The sequence below is a fragment of the Haliotis cracherodii genome, unplaced genomic scaffold, assembly GCF_022045235.1.
Source record: "Haliotis cracherodii isolate W230 unplaced genomic scaffold, xgHalCrac1.p SCAF_2, whole genome shotgun sequence".
Taxonomy (NCBI): domain Eukaryota; kingdom Metazoa; phylum Mollusca; class Gastropoda; order Lepetellida; family Haliotidae; genus Haliotis; species Haliotis cracherodii.
Window position 1 is genome coordinate 64869777 of NW_027266275.1, and position 20587 is coordinate 64890363.

Below are 20587 nucleotides of genomic sequence, written 5' to 3' on the forward strand. Positions count from 1 at the left end.
AACATTCCCAGGGAAGACAGCCAGTGTCCACTCTGTGATTCTATCGCTGTGGGAGATGAATTGCATTATTCATTCCGATGTGAAGCTTTACACCAACGGCGATATGAACTCTTAAATAAGCAATATCTTAAGTTTCCAAACATTTAAGAAAATTATGACCACTAACAGTGTAAGAAATCTAAAAGGCCTATCTAAATTCCTTAACAATGTGTACAATACAATTGGTAAATTGTATTAGTGTCCACGTATCCTATTTTTATCATTTTTGTTAAATTGTACATAATAAAAATTGTAGATAATTGTATGTCATGTTATTCTAAGAATAAATGAGTTTGAGTTTGAGTTCGACACCCGAGAAGAAGCCAGAGATTAGTGCTCCTTTTTGAATAGTTTACAATCATGTGTTTTAGGGTTAGCTGTGTTGGCTTAAACGTATTTTTATTTCAAAAGAAATCTGGATCGGTAAACAAGCAAAACTTGCTTATGTAATACCTCTCCAGGTAACAACTTAACAACAGCTGGATATATATATATAAGAGAGTGATGAACATAAACATACAAAACGCACAAATGAAATACACGAAGCCAGTACACTGAAGCAAGTGGTGTCTGTGAAATAAGGTAATGCAGTTTTCCTTTACTACATGCATAAAATTAAGCTACTCAAACCTTTTGCTTTTGACAATGATGTCATGAACTGATTTAAGAAGAGTCATGTTTGTAGAACTGCTTAACTACTGCCACGTAATATCCTTTTTAGACCATACCCATGTGTGTAGAAATACACAGTGTTTCTGATATTATCGTATTTTTTAACAGTTATAGAAAAAGTGAATTGCATCTTCAAGGTGATATCCACAAGTGCAGTCTGGTATGTCTGATACATGTCGTCTAAACTTATCAGCGTTTAAGTCACTGCAGCCGAGCCTAAGGCGACAGTGGACAATTTGGCATGATCTATGAAAATATTTGAAGTAAAAAATATTAATAATTGCATCAGAACGATTAATTAAGGATTTGATTTCTTTTAATGAGCGAGCATTAGTTACTTCATCGGATAGAGGGTTCCGCAGGTTGATCATATCCAGAAGAAATGATAATAAGCATAGGTCTGTGTTCTACATTTGATTGTTTGTATGTTGAATCTTTTTCTAAGGTTATATTTGCTGTTATCAGAAAATTGAATATACGCTTTTCAAATATCAGGACGATCAGGATGGCCTGGAAATAAACACAATTCTGTCTGCCCAGTGTATCCACAATGAACTAGAATGCTTCATATCTACAAATATATATATAGAAAATTGCATCAGTGTGGTTTATCATGTACAATGCTTTCTTACGCTTGGTGAGGCAGACTGAAACTGAACATTAGGATAACGTCAGCAGGGATAAAAGAGGTCATACCAAAGAACTTTATTTACTAGTGGAAAAATCAGACATTCCGATCAACCACTACAAGCCCCGGCCGGATCTCAAGGTTGACCAGATCAACACCCCAAAGGAATATCTCTACGCCAAACAAGGAGTCCCTTTCGTTATGGTGCACAAGAAGGGGGGACAGGACATCGAGTAAGACATCACAAACTACACAGACTTGTACCACTTCTTCCAGAGTAGTGGCGTACCGACCTCAAACCACTTCGTCGCCAATACCGCCGCCCTCCTTGCCAAGAGTCTCTACCAGAATCCCGACCCTCAGGATGAGAAGCTGACCAAGAGACTACTACAAGGACTAAATTTTTTATTTTTATTTTTATTTTTTTTTTGGGGGGGGGGGGGGGGGTAGGTGTTTGCACTTCTTTATTTAATCATTACGCTTTTTTACCCTAATAGTATAAGTGCTTCCCCGTGTGCGAGATAGGCTAAAGTCGGAAAGCGCACGTTAAATCTCCGAGGTACCTATCTACCAGAACTTTATTTGCTGTTCTGGTCATACATAAATATATGTAAGTTACGTACATGGGGAGGCTAGATTATTTACAGCTTACAGCAATATAGTGCAAATATTATGTTCAATAAAAGAAAACGTTGATAGATCTATAACACACTTTTTGTACTTTTAAACAAACTGTGGACTTTTAAGACATTTTCGCTTATTGTAATAACATCTAGCTAACCAATCATGTCTATCTATGAAATCTACAAGCATAGTTGCTGTCAAACCTAAAAAACATATACAGGGAGGTAAGTTTTGACTTGCCAAGCACCTTAAGGTGAGTTTACTTTTAAACTGTCAAAAGCTATTGTCCCTTCAATACTAGTATAAGTCTGGAAGCTGTCTCTCGGACTGTTATGAGTTATGATGTATTTTATGATATAACTGGGGAATGTTCAAATTAGTTACTGTCATTTAATCCAACGTTCTAACTGTCAACTGTCTCAACAGGATCATAGGTTTGGTTATATATCTCCTCCCCGTCTCTATGTCTTAAGTTGGTAATCGGTAACTGCGGTCCAAATGTATCAACTTATTCATCTATTGTTGCAAACTTGACTGATTTAAACATATCTTATTGATCATGAACTACTCAGTCAGTCAAGCACCTGTATCAGAAATGTAAAACCAGCCATGTTTCATGCAGTCCCAATATCACTGAAAAATGCCGATGTAACGTGACATATAAACTTACTCACAGACAATATATTTTTCGTGAGAGTGAAGCACAATTTTATTAAAGTTTTATTAACAATTTCATAAACTATAATAATATTAATATTAAAATTCATCATCACTTGCCAAGTTTATGAAAATGTCCCCATTTGGGAGATGTCACATATAAACAAGGATTCGAACTAAATTTGATCGTCTTTGACACTGAGGTTTATCCCCACTTTGCCAGCAAACTGCAGAAGATTAACAGTGAGTGAGTGAGCATCGTTTCTATGTTTATACAAGAAAAGATGTCATGCCAAAAACGCTCACAGTAGTTAGTGAGTAAACTCACGACCTGTCATGACCTGGTTGAGTGACTTCCTCCAATCAACATGAAAGGATTGCCCACAGAGAAAGAAAGGATTAAAGTCACCCATAAATCTTCTCCTAACGTAGTACTCCAACTTCTAAATGCCTCTCAAAGAAGGATTAAAATCCTAAAGATATCCTATCTACGTGGTATAGGTACTCACAATCTCTAATAATAAACTGTTACGTTTGGTATCCCCAGCAATACTGTCAACATGGTCACACCCGGTGATTGTGAAGATCTCAAATTCTATCAACTGTCAGACAGCATGGCTGTTCATATTCATTTACAACATCCTCTTATAATTAGTATAAAAGTGTCCCACACAAAACCTTCTTTTATTTATTCTTTCAAAATACAACACAGAAAGTGGGGTGTGGGGAAATGGGACATATTCCTACGTGAAATAATGAGACATTAGTAGTGGTGACGGCTATATCATAATTGTACTGTCTAAAGCATAAATTTGGCGAACGAAAAACGTTATATTTGCAATCAAATGGAATGACTCGTGTGGGCAAATGAATATGTTCGCAATCCACAAACAATCATTTTATTAATGGCGAACATTTACCAACCCGCGACAATCGTGTCAACACGGGGGTTCCCCTTGCAATAAACTCGCATTTAAATTCACTACTGTTCTACTGTCGGCTAGCCACAATGGCTAGACTGGACCCTAGTGGAATGGTTCATGCCATAAAAGTCTAGCAACCGAACACTAATTAAGATGGGCCGACCTTGTATTTACGGTCTGGTGAGCACAGCTCAATGGCCGCTCATTAACTCAAATTTCACATCTCACTGTTTTGTTTTATCTCACTATTCATTTGATAAATTTGTCAACTTCAACTGGAACCCGGTCCCGTGTTACACGCGTGGCACACGCGTGTGCAACGGGTTGCACACGCGACGCACACCCGTTGCACACCCGTGTCCAACGGGTGCTAACCCCGTGTGCAACCCGTTGAGCACCCGTGTCACTTGCGTGTTACACGCGTTCTCAACGCGTGTTAGGGGAATGAACTTTTAGGCAGTAGTGTACTATGTGGTGGATATGTTTAGTAAATACTTTAGTATGAATTTTGTGGAATGAGAAGGTACTATGAAGTGGATATATATCTAGCAACTAATATGGTATGAATGTCTGGTGTGAAGAAGGCACGATGTAGTGGATATGTTTAGTAACTACTTAAGTATAAATTTTCTGGAGTGAGAAGGTACTGTGAAGTGGATATATATTTAGTAACTAAAATGGTATGAATGTCTTGTGTGAGAAGGCACGATGTAGTGGATATATTTAGTAACTAATATAGCAGGAATTTTCTGGAGTGAGAAGGCACTATGTTATGGATATATTTAGCAAGTAATATAGCAGGAATGATCTGGTGTGAGAAGGCTGTATGAAGCGCAGAAGTTTAGTAACTAATACAGCATGAATGATCGGAAGTGAGTAGGTACTGTGTAGTGGATATGTTTAGTAACAAATATAGCAGGAATGGTCTGGAGTGATAAATCGCATATTAATGCTTTTGGGATAAATTCATGTGTAGGTAAAAGCTGACAGTGATGTGGATCGCTAGGTAGGACAGAAAACCTTTTCATAAATATGCTTTATTGACTTTCAAACAAGGAGGTTTATCAATAAATTAGGTTTAAATATTGAACAGTGATCACTTCATTGGAAGGCCTGCCAACATCAGTTATTGAGTCGTCTTCGAGTAGCTGCGAACGACGGAAACAGAGACGCGGTTCTTGACTCTGAGTTTCTGGACAGTTGCCTCAGCGGAGTCGGCTCTCTCCTCAGCATACTCCAGGTCCTGCTGCATCTTGCGGAACTTGCCCAGGTTCATGGTCGCAATCTCCTCCTGGAAGCAACGGAAATAGATTCATGTATAATCGAGTTTATATGAAATTTGAGGTTGGCTGTAGGAATTAAACATTGTGATCATAGCTCCTGCTCCAACTAGCAATTGTTTAGTCTCATGTATTGTTTGATAGGCATTACTTACAAGTTGACGGATGACAAAGTAGACACAATATATGGATAACAACTTGTTTGTTGTGGTCTGATGTAGCCTAATCCACATAATTGATATGGAAATAATGAGAACACAGTTTCCATTGAAACGGCATTAACTGAATATGATATGGCATTACAAGATAAAAAGGTTCAGTGTTGGTTATTGAACCTTACTTTCCATGAGCCTGATTGACAGTAGCAGCTGCATTGTAGAGGATGAACCCATCCTTTTTCCACTGGTAAATGTTTAATACATTCAGATTGATACAGGTGAGTGTTCAAAGTGAATATGTCATCACTTACTACTTCCTCAATATGTATCCTGTAGGCCTTCAGTTTAGCATTCAGCTTGTCCACAGTCTCCTGGAGTCTCTCCTGGGTCTTCCTGTCCTCTTCAGCTTGGAAAACAAGATCCTTCAGACGACGTTCCGCAAAACGAGAACTTTTCCGGGTTTCCGCATGGAGGCGCTGCTCGTTCTCAAGCTCAGAATTCAGTTCACGAATCTAAACGATTACAAATGAAGATATACAACACTACTGAATAAGGCAATATTACATTTTGTGATAATTAAATACTTTCGACTTATTTGTTCATTTTTGCGTGCATGATTAGTTTGACATATATTTGATAATTACATATATACTATATACTAGTATTATACTGCTAGAATTCAACCGACTATATCTCTGCTGCATTAGACCCACCTTATGCTCGAGTTTCTGGATCATCTTCCTGCCACCCTTGATTCCCAAGCCCTCGGTTTCCTCAATTCGGATCAGAAGCTCCTTCACTTGACTCTCAAAGTGCATCTTGACCTTCATCAGCTGTCTGCTGTTGTTCTGCTCAACTCGGAGCTCTTCAGACACACGGGTGAAATCAGCAACAGCGCGCTTACAATTCTCCTCGGATATCTTGATTTGGCTTCTCATGTCATCAAGGTCGGACTGTAGAAAATAACAATAAATAATTAATGCATTAGACAAGACACACGTCCTTCCCAAAACTTACGGTTGTTTACTGACTTCAGAAGTAAAGAGTTGGAGGAAAAGAAGCTGTGACAGCATGCTAACTATGAAACACGTTTATATTCTGTCCACTTGTTGATTCTAGATTAAGGTGCACTCATGATAGGTCCCTGTGAAACAACAAAATCAATCAGAAATGTTTTGACAATGGACATCACGTTTTGCCATTTCAGGGCTTCACTTTTTATCATCAAAGCCCAAAGCGGCCAGTGATCGTAATCGGGGACTATCATACATTCAAGTCCACCGCCTGAAGATCCTGGCGGTTAAAAACTTTACTCTACACAATCACAGGTTCCTCAGTTGGTCATACTCAGAACACTGATGTTTGTTTTAAAATATCTGATTCTTAACTATCGTCTCACCTGCATTGCAGTGATGTCACTTTCAAACTTCCTCTTCTGGCTTGAGGTTGAGGTGATCTGGACGGTAAGCATGTTCATGCGTGCTGTGATGTCATTCAGTTCAAGTTCGGCGGCCTTGCGGGCTCGTTCAGACGACTCCAGAGATGTGCGCATCTCCTCACTCTCTCCCTTTAACATGTTGCAGCGGCGTTCAAGAGACTGGTAGGCTTCGCGAGACTCTTCACGTGATCTTTGGAAGTCCTCGATCTTAATGCACAGCTCCTAAAATCAAAAATCAAATTTGAGTGTTGAGATCTTCCACAAAATATATCCCAATATAATTTCGATAAACTTATGTCAGCAAAAAACGATTCAGATGATTCTAGCGATATCTGAGAATTGACGGAAACATCTAATAACTTGCTGTTGTATATGTCGAATTCTTAAGAATGACTGTGGGACATATTAAATACCCTGATCTCAAGGTTGTATTTCTTGGAACTTGTCTCAGCCTCAACACGAGAACGATTTGCTGCATCAAGGGCGATCTCAAGCTCATTGATGTCTTGTTCCAATTTCTTCTTGATCTTCATGGCGTCATTCTTGCCCTTGGTTTCGGATTCCAAACTGATTTGCAGCGACGCCAGAACCTTTTGTTGGTTGCGACTGCAGAAATACATATGCATGATCAATAAGCCTTCAATAAAAATCCTATATGAACTACTTAGCTTGTTAGACACTTCTACACTGGTGCAATAAAACTGTCTGGTATTCTTTGGTCCTACATTGTTTGACATCGAACGGATATAACGGTTTCATGATGGGACTGGTTAATGCAATATAAAGAAAGTCTGTAGAAAAATGTATAATATCAATATCTTACCGAGTGTTCTCAAAGTCTTCTTCCTTCTCTGCTATACGTCTGTCAATATCGGCTCTGACTTGAGCCAACTCCAAAGTTATCCTCGTCACCTTGGCCTCCTCCTGTTCTAGAGAGGATTCAGCCTCCTCTAGGGCAGTCTGGAGTTCCTCCTTCTCCATCTGGAGACGTTTGCACATCTTCTCGACGTCGTGAACGCCACGGCCTCCGTCACTTAACTGACAAGTTACTTCCCGGACTTCAACTGAAAGATTCAAAGCGTAAGAGTGTATGAAAATATACATGTACAAATATATCATTGCTGATTAAGTAAACTTAAGAATGAAAATATTACTGAATATAGCCAACCGAGACAATTTAAGACAATTTATAAAGATTTAATTTATAAAGATAAGTCCGTGACGTTTAATACAGTAGGGCACCTGTTACATAATTTCATAAGTATCTGTAAAAAGCACGAAGACACATACCAGACAAGTTTTTGTTTTCTCTTGTTAAAGTCTCCACTTGACTATGGTATTCCTCAACTTGACTACGGAACCGGAAGAGTTCAGTTGAGTAGTTACGTGACTCTTTTTGAGAAACTTCAAGCTCTGTCTGCAAGTTGGTGACCTTGACCTGCCATTCCTGCACCGTCCTGTCAAACATTCTCTGTTTCTTCTCCAAGGTCGTAGATGTTGCGTTAGCCTGAAGTACGTATTGGTTTGCATGATGCATATTACTGCAGCAAGTGCATGTACATAAAAAGCCATTAACCACAGATAAAACAAAACCTGTTTACAGAGATCACCATGATTAATTTGAAACATGTTATAAGGACATGGAAGCAATGAGTCGGTTGTAAGTCATTTAGTAATCCGCCTTTGTTCTCGACTCTTTTGCTTCCTTTTTCACCTTTCGTGAACACCTGGTATCATCACTATATGATTAATGATTCGTGAACACGTCCTAATGATATAGTCGAAATCGTACTATTGACTGTGTTTTGGGCAAAGCTTTCTTATGAATATGGGAAGGACGCTGTCGTTTCTTATTCTATATTGATGAGAATACCATGTAGAACACGTACTTACCCTGTCAACATCAACCATGAGATCTTCTAATTCTCCCTGTAGTCTAAATTTGACCTTCTCCAGCGCACTGCACTTGGCATAGGCTGCCTGTAGGCATTGTTCTGACTCTGTCAGTTTAACCTGGAGACGACGCCTGAAGAACCAAACATTTCTATTGCAACAGGACACAAATTATATAATTCTTCTGAAGGAACTTTTTCATGTCTGTCAAAGCCAAACAAAACATTAGAGTTGATATACGTTTTTAAAGATAACTTTCAAGAAATTAGCCTATTTGTTACCTGGACTCTTCAATTTCTTCCATCCTACAAATGCCCTCAGTCTCGAACTTGGACTTCCACTGTTGAGCTTCATTGTTCGCTTTAGCCAGCTGACGCTGAAGTGTGGCAGTCCTCTCGTGTTCTTCCTCTAGCTGATCTCGGATGCTCTCCATATCCGAGTTCAGGTTTCGAACATCAGATTGTAGTTTCATTCGAATCTGCAGAAGACGTTATTAATATGTGATACATTAGCGTTTACGTTAATAGACAAATGAACATGTAATGTTGTGCATTTCAAATGAAATATCAATAATAAGAAACATTTCTAACAGTCAGTGTTGTGGATAATAGTTTTGCCGTGCCATTAACGTTATTCACTCACTCTTGTTGACTGTGTTGACTAAAATGATAATGCGATTATATTATGTGAATAGCCTACCTTTGACTCTTCCTCCAAACTTGTCTTGGCTTCCTCCAAGTGACTAGACAGAGTTGACTTCTCTTTAGTCAGGTGACTGACGTGATGTTCAGCCTCCTCGACCTGACGGGTGAGGTCACTACATTCGGTCTGTAGTTTGAACTTTTTGGACTGGATTTCATTGATTTGTCGAGTTCCCTCTTCAATCTTTACGTTCATCTCAGTGATATGGGTCTCCACCTGTTTGGACATCTTTTCGGAGCAACCCTGAGAGGGAGAAGGGTTCTAATATAGTTCATTGAAGAAGGATTTTATGTATTCGTTTTCAGTTTATTGATTTTGTTTAGATGTTAGATATATTGTTTCATCTAAAGAACGCAATAACATTATCAATCAATAGACAAACACATGCAGTTGCTTACCCTGTTCTTCTTGACGTGATCCAGCTGGGCTTGAAGTTCATCAATTTCCCCCTTCATTATTTGCTTCTCCTTCTCGAGTCTGAGGACATGATTGAAATTGGGGGTCAACATAGGTCAAAATGTGCTTCATGAATTCAATCAATTATTGTCTCTCTACAATTACAAATGACTCGCAAGTGTGACATTACATCACATCACTTACTTGCTCTTCAGTTTGAGTAGTTGTTCAAGCTGATCACTGAACTCGTTGACAGCATCCTGGTGTTTCTTACGAAAGACAGTAATCTGTGTTTCATGGTGAATAGCACTTTCCTCAAGATCCCGGCGCATCTTTAGAATCTCGTGTTCCCGTTTCTTGTTTAGCTCAACCTGACACAAAATGAACAGATCAAATATAGTTGTGAAAATCATGCGTTTTGTTATATTATTATAATATTGTCTTACAGAAATATACAAAATACTCCCACGATCAGGGACAAAAACTTTTCAACGTGTCAGTGATAATACTCAAGATCTTTGAAATTGTATATGTTTCTTTTGTAGCCTGAAGGATGTACCTGAATTGACGTGGCACCACCAGCTTCGTCCAAACGTTCAGAAAGTTCTTCAAGTTCACGAGCAAACTCCATCCTTTGCTTCTCAACCTTGCATCGTGATTGTCTTTCTGCTTCTAGTTCCTCCTCAAGTTCCTCAATGTGAGCCTAAAATAGGACCAGAAGACTGATGAATCGATCTATATGTTTGGTTTAGTGTTCATATTTAGCGTTATGTTACACAAATTAATTTGTCTTGAAGAAAAAAAGTGATGTGTTTAGGTTGTACATTGAGCATAGAAATAATGAACGGTTTATTTTTATACCTGCAACTCCTTGATTTTTCTCTGAAGTTGAGCCCCATGGCCTTGTTCATCTTCAAGCTGTGTGCTTATTGTGGCCATATCTTTGTCCTTCCTAAATAAAGGACATACGTGTCAATCACATAGTAAGTCAAGTAATTACCCTTCCTCTACATTTTAACAGAGTGAACACGTACGAAATACAAATGACAATAAACTTATTCTTTTGTAAAACAACACAGTACCTCTTTATGGTGTCTTCCATTTCACGCCTAATGCGCTCCAGTTCTTCAACAACTTCCTGTGTCATCTTCAGATCTTGTTCCAACTTTCTCTTGACCTTCTCAACGTCAGCTCGCACCTTTTTCTCACGTTCAAGAGTGTCCTCCATATCATCTAGAGAATGTTCTAGTTTGGTTTTTAATTTAGTAAGGTGGTTCACCTTGTCTTCCTCAGCCTGAAGAGCGTCAGCTGTTTTCTGGTTTTGGGATTCAATATCCTTCTTGTTCTTTGATAATTTAGCCATAGCTTCATCTTTCTGTGCAATTTCATCTTCTAGGGTTCTGATTTGGTTTTCTTTGGTTTTGGTTTCTTGCTCAGCCTACAACAGAAAAACATCTTTATGTGAGTTTTGTTTAAAATTCCTTTGGAAAATATCATCGTTTGTCATGGTAATGCGAGATAATCCTAAAGTGATGTAGGCCTTAGACGTTTACCATTCTGGTGAATCCCACGATTGTGATATGGTACTGAGAAGGTTCTGATGGGACCCCTAAATGTTTAAGGCACAGATAGCGAATTGCATTGTACCAGACATCTTAACCACCGTTTCCTGACCTATATCGTGTGGACCATCACTTGGCAGTTTCATTAACCTGCATGCTGTCTAATTAATTACGTTCCTTTAATTATGTGCTTTAATTACCATGAATCCCAACTGGAGAGATTATTTACATACCTTATCAAGGCATCTCTCAAGTTCCTCAATATCTTTCTTCAACTCGTTGTTTTCGGTTTCCATTTGTTTCCTCTTCTCAACAGCATCAGCATTTACATCTTCCTCATCCAAGAGGCGCTCCTCCAGTTCCTTCAGATGAGTTTCAAAGTCATTTTTCTGTTTCAACAACTGTTCAACTCTTTCTTCACAGTCATCGATGGTGTCTTGCTTTGTCTGGACCTCTAGGAATAGATCATTTTTAGCCTGCATCAAGGTAACATTCTGTTCCTCGAGTTCCTTTGATCTGGAAGTGATCTTCTCAAGCTCTCCTTTTGTTTTGGCCAGTGCTTCCTCCTTTTGTTTCATTTCATCTTCAGCAGCAGCAATACTGAGAAGAGGCTTGACCTTGGTGTAGAATCTCCACCAGCACCAGTTCCTCATAGCCAGCCATTTGCGGATATTCTTCTGAATCATTTCCAGGGCAACTCTAAAAAGGAAATTCTATAATGACAATAACCATTTTCTAAAAGCGCCTTTTCGGATATGTTCAATAGAAGACAGGAACATCAAATGTTAAATTCAAACAATAAAGCTGATATGCAGGTTACGTGTGCACTGATGGTTACCTCTTGTCATGAAGATTCTTTAGGTATGTCCTCATTAAGTAGCCGCGTATGTGAGCCTGGAAGAGAGCCACAATCGTGGACAGACGCTCGTCACGGAGCTCCTCCAGGTGACCAAGGACACCGGCCTTGAAAAACACTTTGGTATTGCCCAAACGATACTCATCTGGGTTCATTTGCAGAGCCTCCAAGATTTTCCCAGAGACGACTTTGCCCTCAACGAAGCCTTGGGGAATAGCATTGGGAGCCAAGATGGAGTATCTGTTTATAAACAAAAAAAAACCTCATTTAAATATTTGCTGACGTTAAATGAGAGCGATTGTGTAAAAACACATGCAAATTTAATAATGGAAATGAATAACAATGACGTGATCAATACGATGAATATATCATCCTACAGTACATAAACATATTGAACTTTAATCATTTTTCACCTTTGTTTGAATTCAGAGTACACGACTCTGCTTGGAAAGCCCTTCCTGCAGATACGGATTCCTTCAAGTACACCATTACACTGAAGCTGGTGGAGCACGAGACCAGCATCAATCAGACCTGGAAATAAAAATCCAGTTCATCTTCATTAGTACAATGACAGGTCGACTCTTTTCAATGAAATCATAATTTACTTTGTGTACATGATACGATTCATGTGATGTTCAATCAAAGAAACGAATATAACTTCTGTAAGCACCTGGTGTTTTGGTCTCGTTTGGGATGATACATCGTACAAAGTGTGGGTGAGTTGTGTACAAGTTCTTCATCAGCTTGTTTAGCGATTCCTGAAACAAATACATTTCATCATGATCTCTTACATCAGCCGGTTATAATGTTTTGAGAGTAAGTGAGTTCGTGAGTGAGAATGTTTGACAAAGTTACGTTGAGGTTTGAAAATGCTAAAGAATAAATGTATGAGGGATCTTGATATACTCTCTGTTGAGAGAAAGTAAGTGGGTGAGACCTTCTGCATAAGTTCTACCATGTCACGGTGAGTTTTTAAATGCTGAAGTATAAATGTATAAGGTATGTTTGGCGTACTATACACTTTTAAATAGCACAGTGAAAGATATAAATGAATATAATCCTACCCTGTGAGTGGCAGAGATTGTCTGGAAAGCAGAACTCTTCTTCTTCTTCTTACCGGCACCAGCAGCTGCTGCAGCATCTGAAACATTGACGGGATATACATTATTAATACAGAGAGGGATGTCTGCCATCATTAGAGTTTTAAAATAATTTATGAAAATAGTATATAATGTGCTCCTTTTGTGAATCCCTATGTCGTTCATTTTGAACTTACATACATAAAGCAACCACAAGCATTTCATTGGAGCATGAGTGACATAACCCTAACCCTGATCCTAACCCTAACCTACACACCTGCATCAGCTGGAGTGAAGAGCAGCTGCACAAGTGGTTCTTTTGACTGTTTCAGGAGATCAACAATGGTCTCATTGACAGGGTCCTTGTTCTTCTCGAGCCAGCCTCCAATGTTGTAGGGAACAGTTCCAGCGTAGTGCTTCAGGGCGAAGTCACCGTGTTGCCCTCCCTTCATTGACTTATTTGGCTTAAGGAAGTTTGGAGACTTGCCCATGTGGTTCTCGGTCAGTTTGTCTTTAAAGCTCTTGTCAGATGCTTTGGGGAACATGCACTCCTCTTCCAAGATGGACAGTATACCCAAAGGCTGTAACATGATCATTTATAGAATAGCTGGTCACAAGAGGATCGTAGGGTTATATTTTATAGCTCTGTGCTATGTTTATCAACATAATCATATTATTATGATGACTTTGGTTGCCGTATATTGTGCCATATTAGGTTAGCAGAAACATATTGGGCGAGGCGCGTGCTTACTTAATATGACACCGTATACGGCAACTAAAGACACCATAACGAATATATTATGCTGAAAAGTTTATAGTCTGTGGTATCCATATCGCACGTGTGTCATGACAAAATGTCATGTGAAATATGTGAGGTGGGTGTTGGAAAATCCAAGATGGCTGTTACTGACGGTATACTGTCTCATATTAGGTCAGTATCAACCATCTTGGAATTTTACTGACGGTATACGGGCTCATGTGGGGTCAGTAGATCTGCTCTCTGATTAATCTCACTTTAATGCATAATAATGCTCTTTATAATAGTATGCAAAAGTCTAATTGACCAATTACAGTCAATTATATGAGAAGGACTTTACCTTTTCAATGAGTTCAATGCAGGCCTGTAAATCCATGCCAAAGTCAATGAATTCCCAGACTATGCCTTCCTTCTTGTATTCTTCTTGCTCCAGCACAAACATGTGGTGGTTGAAGAATTGCTGCAGGCGCTCGTTAGTGTAGTTGATGCACAGTTGTTCGAAGCTGTTGAACTGTATGACATATATCAATCTTGTAAGTCTAAGAACAATCATTATTTGTTACTCACAGTTAACGGAAACGTAATATTACTTTTAAAATGTATTTTGATAACTACATCTATTATGTTTTGTTACCACTATAAAAACGAGTGTTACTTACATCAAAGATCTCAAACCCTGCAATATCCAGCACACCAATGAAGAACTGTCTGGGTTTCTTGGTATCCAATGATTGGTTGACTCTCTTGACCAGCCAATTAAACACACGATCGTAGAGAGATTTGGCCAAAGCACCAACAGAATAGAGAACCTGATTCTTGGTTCGTCCTTGGGTGACGTAATCCATGGCTACCTTGATCTTTGGTTTACACAAAGCCTTCAGGAAGTCTCCACAGTTGACACCCAACAGGAAGGAAACCTTCTCAGCCTCAGCAGTTCCATCAGGCTCAGCCTGTTCACCCTTCTGCTTGAACTGCATCTCACCCATGTGCAAAATTGAACCAGTGCATTTATAGGCGCTAGTTTTCTCATCCCCAGTGAATCCCAGGACATCAAAGGCTTCCTAAATGAAAAGCAAAAAATAACATGGAAGGGATCTCAGTAAAAACACCACAGTTGTACTGATTATGTTATATATAAAGTGAAATTCTTCGATTTCCAGTATAACCCGAAATGCAAATGATTGTGCAAATCATATTCATAAAATGAATTCTGTTCTATAAAGTGTGTAATTATGGAACTAACATCAGTCATCTTCATCTCCTCAACATCGTCGATGCCGTTGACTGTAAGGACTCCCTGGTTGATGAAGGTGTACAGACCAGCATCAGGTTTGGCCACAATCGTCTCTGTAAATAAAGATCGATTTGAATTAATGAATTTGGCAATAGTTCGAATTAAGTATTTTTCGTTGATTTAACGCTATGTTTAACACATGATGATGTGTAGTTCTGCTTACCTAACACAGATGGAACAGCCTGTGACAGCATCTGGTAGAAGATGTGGTAGTTCCTCTCAACAGATTGTTGATACGTCACCCGAGATTTCTCAAGAAGATCTGGAAAAAGATAGAATCCATTATAGTCAATTTGTCTCACAGACATAAGTAATGTTATGTGAATAGAAATATAATATATTCATTTTATGTACATTTATCACAATAAATATACGATTATAACAAGTGCGGTCAATTTACTCACATGTTTCAATATCTGCGCCAGCGATTTTGCCAGATGTGGCGAAGTGAATTCGGACGAATTTTCCCTGCAGAGGATAATAATGTCTCACAATCATTCGTGAATACATAAAGCAGTGAGATACGGTGAGGACAATGACAAAATATGCCACATTCGTAATTACACGGTGTTTTGATTATGTTTAAGTGCCAGCAACATATATTATTTCTATTTTCGGGAAAAACATTACAGCATCGGAGTAAACAATATTTGAATAACTTACGAATCTGGAGGAGTTGTTATTACGGGATGTCTTGGCGTTTCCGTAGGCCTCAAGAACAGGATTAGCTTGCACGATTTGATCTTCGAGTGATCCCTTTCAAAGATACAATAGGTGTGTGTCTAAACAATGTGTATCAAATGTATCAAGATGAAGTCTGAATGTTTCATTTATTGTCAGGATATATTTGAAAATCGCGTTATGCTTAGAACGATCATTGAAACTGAAACGAAAACTGAAATTCTTACATTGCTTCTGAAAGTAAGCTTTCACTTCTCACCTTCTTGTCCTCTTGTTCCCCTTCTCCTTTGGAGGCGGCGGCGACAAAGGCGAAATAGGCGATGACCTTCTTGGTGTTCTCAGTCTTTCCGGCTCCAGACTCACCACTGATTTGAAGGTGATTATCAATTCAAAATGTTTGCTCATACATGTTATTATTTTGATAAGATTTTTCAGAATGTGATTGTTACCTCAAAATAGTTAGATAATGATAACTAAAGTTGAAGAGTTGACACTTTGATCTTGTAATGTATCGTACACGTAAAAGCTAACTTACGTGATCAGCATGGATTGATTTTCACGATCTGTAAGCAAAAGTAGTATTTATCATTATATTGGTAGCATGTAAGTCTTGTGAGAGCAGACCGCTGAAGGTCCGGGGTTCGATCCCCCACCGCGTCACACCAAAAGGCGTTAAAAGATGGTACTTGTTGTTACCCTGTTTGGTGCTCGGCATTAGGGGGCTAAAACAAGGACTGGTCGGCTCGGAGTCAGTATACTATGTCTGAGTGGGGTATTCATGTTAAACTTCGGTATGGTATCTCAGTGAGCTAGCACTATAAATCGGTATCAGTCCGGACTAGTACAAGCAGCCACACAAACACATACACACACGTACATGCACGTCGCTATAGAAGTGCAATAATCTTGGACGCGACGTTAAACTCCATTTCACCTCACCATGTGAGAGGAGAGCATGAAGAGTAATTGTATAAACTTGTATATAATATTTAACCCGTTAAGTTAACCCTTCAAACAACTGTTGTTGTTTTTTATATTAGTTACGTATTGTGATTTGTTAAAAGCAGAAAACAGACTAAACCTTACCTTGAACCATGAATTGGTAGGCGTTGTCCGAGATTGAGAACAAGTGAGGAGGCATCTCGGTCTTCCTCTTGCCTCTGTACTTGGCCACGATGGACGGGGTGTAGATGGGGAGACGACGGTAGGGGTTGATGGCGATACAGAACAAGCCAGAGTATGTCTGAAGGATGGAGATTATCAGTTTATGGTCAGTTGTTACGCTGAGGTTATTTTGTTAATGAAACATCTTAAGGTTCACGTTGGTAATATGGTTCATCTTATGTATGAGCTACATAGTATGCGACTTACATAGATCATGCCAGAGGTGTATCTGGACCTCAGGTTGTACAGGACGGCGGCTTCGTTCAGGTAGGTCATGTTGGCGATATCCTCGATCTTCTCGAACTTGGGAGGGTTCATCGATTGAATTTCATCTTTTTTGAACGTCTTAGTCTGAAATAACAAGCAATTTAAAGTGTTGTTTTAATGATAAAGAGGTGTCAATAAAACTGTGTTGAAACTTAATAAAAGTGAGTGCCCCCTTTTTGTCTTCTAAGCAGCGACACCTCTTTGTTTTCGTGCATTCACAACTGGCCGATGATGAACAATATGGATAGCTGAAATAACAGTATCTTATTTACAAATTTCGTATTTGTGTCTGTAGGATAATAACAATGGCCATTAATAATACATGTCAATCAACCATTTGAAAAGTACCTCATTTGTTTCAAGAATAAGGACGGTGACCTCCTCGCCCTTTGTGCTCTTCAGTTCTGCAGCACGGAAACCCTGCTCTGCATCAGGTGCCCAGCACGATTTTTTGGCATCAAAGGACTTGTTCTGCTCCTTCAGCAATTTCTTGCGGTCCACAGCAAGATACTGCATCTCAGGGTCGGTAGGATCGTAGGAGGCCATGTTGACGTCGCAGACGAGAGCGGATAGATTAAACGTAAAAGGAGAGAAGTCAGGTTATCAGCGCTGAAATGGAAAAATGAATTATCTTAAGTACGCGGTTCAGATAAAAGTTATTATATGTTTATGAGTAAATCGGAGTTGGACGTGTTTCAGTGAAGAAACTCTTACTTTAAATGCTACCTTCCTAGCAAATAGTGATATTAGATTCTCAACGTAGTTGTAAGATTATCAAAAATACATACGGCTGTAGCTGATCTGATTCGTCTGAGTTTTACGACCTATTTATATACACATGAAGTTACAAGCAAGGTATGGATTGGCTGATTTGCAGTTATTTGCCCTTCTCATTGGACAGCATGATAATGCCATCTGCTAACCAGTCAGCTGCAGGGGGTAAACGTGTGGAGGAGGGTCGGGAAGGGGGGTCTTTGCCTCACCCTGTGATAACTGTTAGGGGTAATGTTATCCAGACCACGTTCGAGCTACTTACCCATTCATTCGTGTCGTATTACAATAAATTAGCATATTATCTTCCTAATATTGACGATTGGGTTCCACGTGATAATTGCGATAATGGAATCAGTCTTGTGTTATACCACCACACGTAACTTCGTACCAACCGGTCTTCTGTGTTTTTTCATTGCTTTGACATCTACGTGAGCGAGAGAGGTGTGTTCGTGTTTTCACTGATTGAGTGTGTTTGCCTTTAACGCCGCTTTTGACAGTATTCCAATGATATCACGGCGTGTCAGCTTTAGGTGGGAGGAATGCCCGAAGTGATGCAGGTCTCAGACGTTTACCACTTCGGTGAAACCCCCGACCACGGGTATGGTCCTGACAAACCTAGAAACCCGGGATTCGAATCCACAATCATAGGTTTCTGGCGTGCCCAAGGGACGCAACTCTGTACAGTGAATAGCAGCGCCTCAGACGACTGGGCCACCCGTGTCCCTCGTGCTTTCAGACGTGTCCAGCTTCATAAATGGTTTGAAGGAAATACCACTCGTCTCAGAGGTCTCATAATCTGTAGGGACGGCGGGGGTGGTCTAGTTGTTAAAGCGTTCGCTCGTAACGCCGAGGCCTGGGTTCGATTCTCCACATGGGACAATATGTGAAGCCCATTTCTGGTGTCCCCCACCGTGGTGAAACCATACTCACTCAATCAGTCACACACTCACTCACTCACTCATAATCTGTACTGAACTCTTCTTAACAGGAACAGACATTTTGTGCTTCATTATCCTGGTTTAGTCCCCATAAATAATTAATTGTAAATGAATGAAATATAGCAATGATAGAAAGGAAAGGAAAGGATATGTAAAATGTGTAAGTTAAGATGTCTCAAAGATGAGTATCGTTTCATTCTCATTTTCCCCAAATACGATACTATCCGTCGTATCATACCGTTTGTCGGTAAATAGTGCACTTCTGGTCTGTATACCCTTACGTGGTGTCGGATTCGAACGCGTCCACTGATGTGTTCATATGTGCCAATCATCACGTACTCAATAGCAGTGTTCAAAGCCGAGATTTTCCACTTCTACATGTACCTCTTCAGCATCCCTAAGAAAAGAACTATCTTTAAGCTAATAATTTAATTCTTGCATTTTATATATATATAAACAAGGTATATATCATATATCAGTGAGTTACATACATATTCTTTGAAATCACATATCACATAAAAGTAAAATATGCAGTAAGTCCTGATAATGTATGAGTGACTCCTCCATTGGAGTATTTTGAATAGATAATAATTTATGAATTATCTGGAATGAGAAAGTATTACGTGGTGTATATGTAAAGAATATAATCATGATTGTATGAATTATCTGGAGTGAGAAAGTGTTATGTGGTGTATATGTACAGTAGATTATATTGTATGAACTATCTGGAGTGAGAAAGTATGACGTGGTGTATATGTACTGTAGAATGTAGTGTATGGGTAATCTGGATTGAGAAAGTATTACGTGGTGTATCTGTAAGTAGAATGTAGTGTATGAATTATCTGGAGCGATAAAGTATTATTTGATGTATATGTGCAGTAGATTTTATTGTATGAATTATCTGGAGTGAGAAAGTAGTACGTGGTCTTTTTGTACAGTAGATTATATTGCATGAATTATCTGGAGTGAGAAAGTATTATGTTTAGTATATGTTCAGTAGATAATATTGTATGAATTATCTGGAGTGAGAAAGTATTACGTGGTGTATATGTAAGTAGATAATATTGTATGAATTATCTGGAGTGAGAAAGTATTATGTGGTGTATATGTACAGTAGATTATGTTGTATGAATTATCTGGAGTGAGAAAGTATTACGTGGTGTATATAAAAAGATAATATTGTATGAATTATCTGGAGCGAGAAAGTATGTCGTGAAGTATATGTACAGTAGATTAAATTGTATGAATTATCTGGAGTGAGAAAGTGTTATGTGGTGTATATGTACAGTAGATTATATTGTATGAACTATCTGGAGTGAGAAAGTTTTGCGTGGTGTATATGTACAGTAGATTATATTGTATGAACTGTCTGGAGTGAGAAAGTGTTAAGAGGTATATATGTACAGTAGATTAAATTGTATGAATCATCTGGAGCGAGAAAGTGTTATGTGGTGTATATACAGTAGATTAAATTGTATGAACTATCTGGGGTGAGAAAGTATTACGTGGTGTATATACACTAGCTAATTTTGTTTGAACTATTTGGAGTGATAAAGTGTTGCGTGATGTATATGTAAAGTAGATTAAATTGTATGAATTATCTGGAGTGAGAAAGTGTTATGTGGTGTATATAAAAAGATACTATTGTATGAATTATCTGGAGCGAGAAAGTATGTCGTGAAGTATATGTACAGTAGATTAAATTGTATGAATTATCTGGAGTGAGAAAGTATTATGTGGTGTATATGTACAGTAGATTATATTGTATGAACTATCTGGAATGAGAAAGTAGTACGTGGTGTATA

At 38.8% G+C, this 20587-nt stretch overlaps 1 protein-coding gene across 1 annotated transcript; it reads right to left on the reverse strand.

Moving 5' to 3' along the window:
• Positions 1-4669: 4669 nt before the first annotated feature.
• On the reverse strand, positions 4670-17616 carry LOC139469425 (myosin heavy chain, striated muscle-like). Its single transcript, XM_071251590.1, has 32 exons — positions 17419-17616; positions 17011-17154; positions 16726-16882; positions 16175-16202; positions 15899-16004; positions 15622-15714; positions 15363-15426; positions 15122-15220; positions 14908-15011; positions 14324-14725; positions 14005-14175; positions 13185-13488; positions 12893-12969; positions 12499-12586; positions 12242-12359; positions 11811-12068; positions 11206-11671; positions 10493-10848; positions 10272-10362; positions 9970-10113; positions 9615-9781; positions 9413-9491; positions 9012-9257; positions 8594-8790; positions 8313-8445; positions 7710-7926; positions 7243-7483; positions 6833-7025; positions 6381-6641; positions 5695-5934; positions 5293-5493; positions 4670-4834 (listed from the first exon to the last, which is right to left on the reverse strand). The coding sequence occupies exons 1-32, from the start codon at positions 17614-17616 to the stop codon at positions 4670-4672; spliced, it is 5808 nt and encodes a 1935-aa protein (XP_071107691.1).
• Between the last annotated feature and the right edge of the window lie 2971 nt (positions 17617-20587).

Excerpts from the sequence above, each read along its gene's own strand:
- LOC139469425 (XM_071251590.1), bottom strand. The coding sequence starts at position 17,616 with ATGGCCTCCTACGATCCTACCGACCCTGAGATGCAGTATCTTGCTGTG. Across the intron at positions 14,726-14,907 it reads AGGAGATGAAGATGACTGAT|GAAGCCTTTGATGTCCTGGG; the intron begins GTTAGTTCCATA and ends CTTTTCATTTAG. Across the intron at positions 6,642-6,832 it reads AATACAACCTTGAGATCAGG|GAGCTGTGCATTAAGATCGA; the intron begins GTATTTAATATG and ends TTTTGATTTTAG.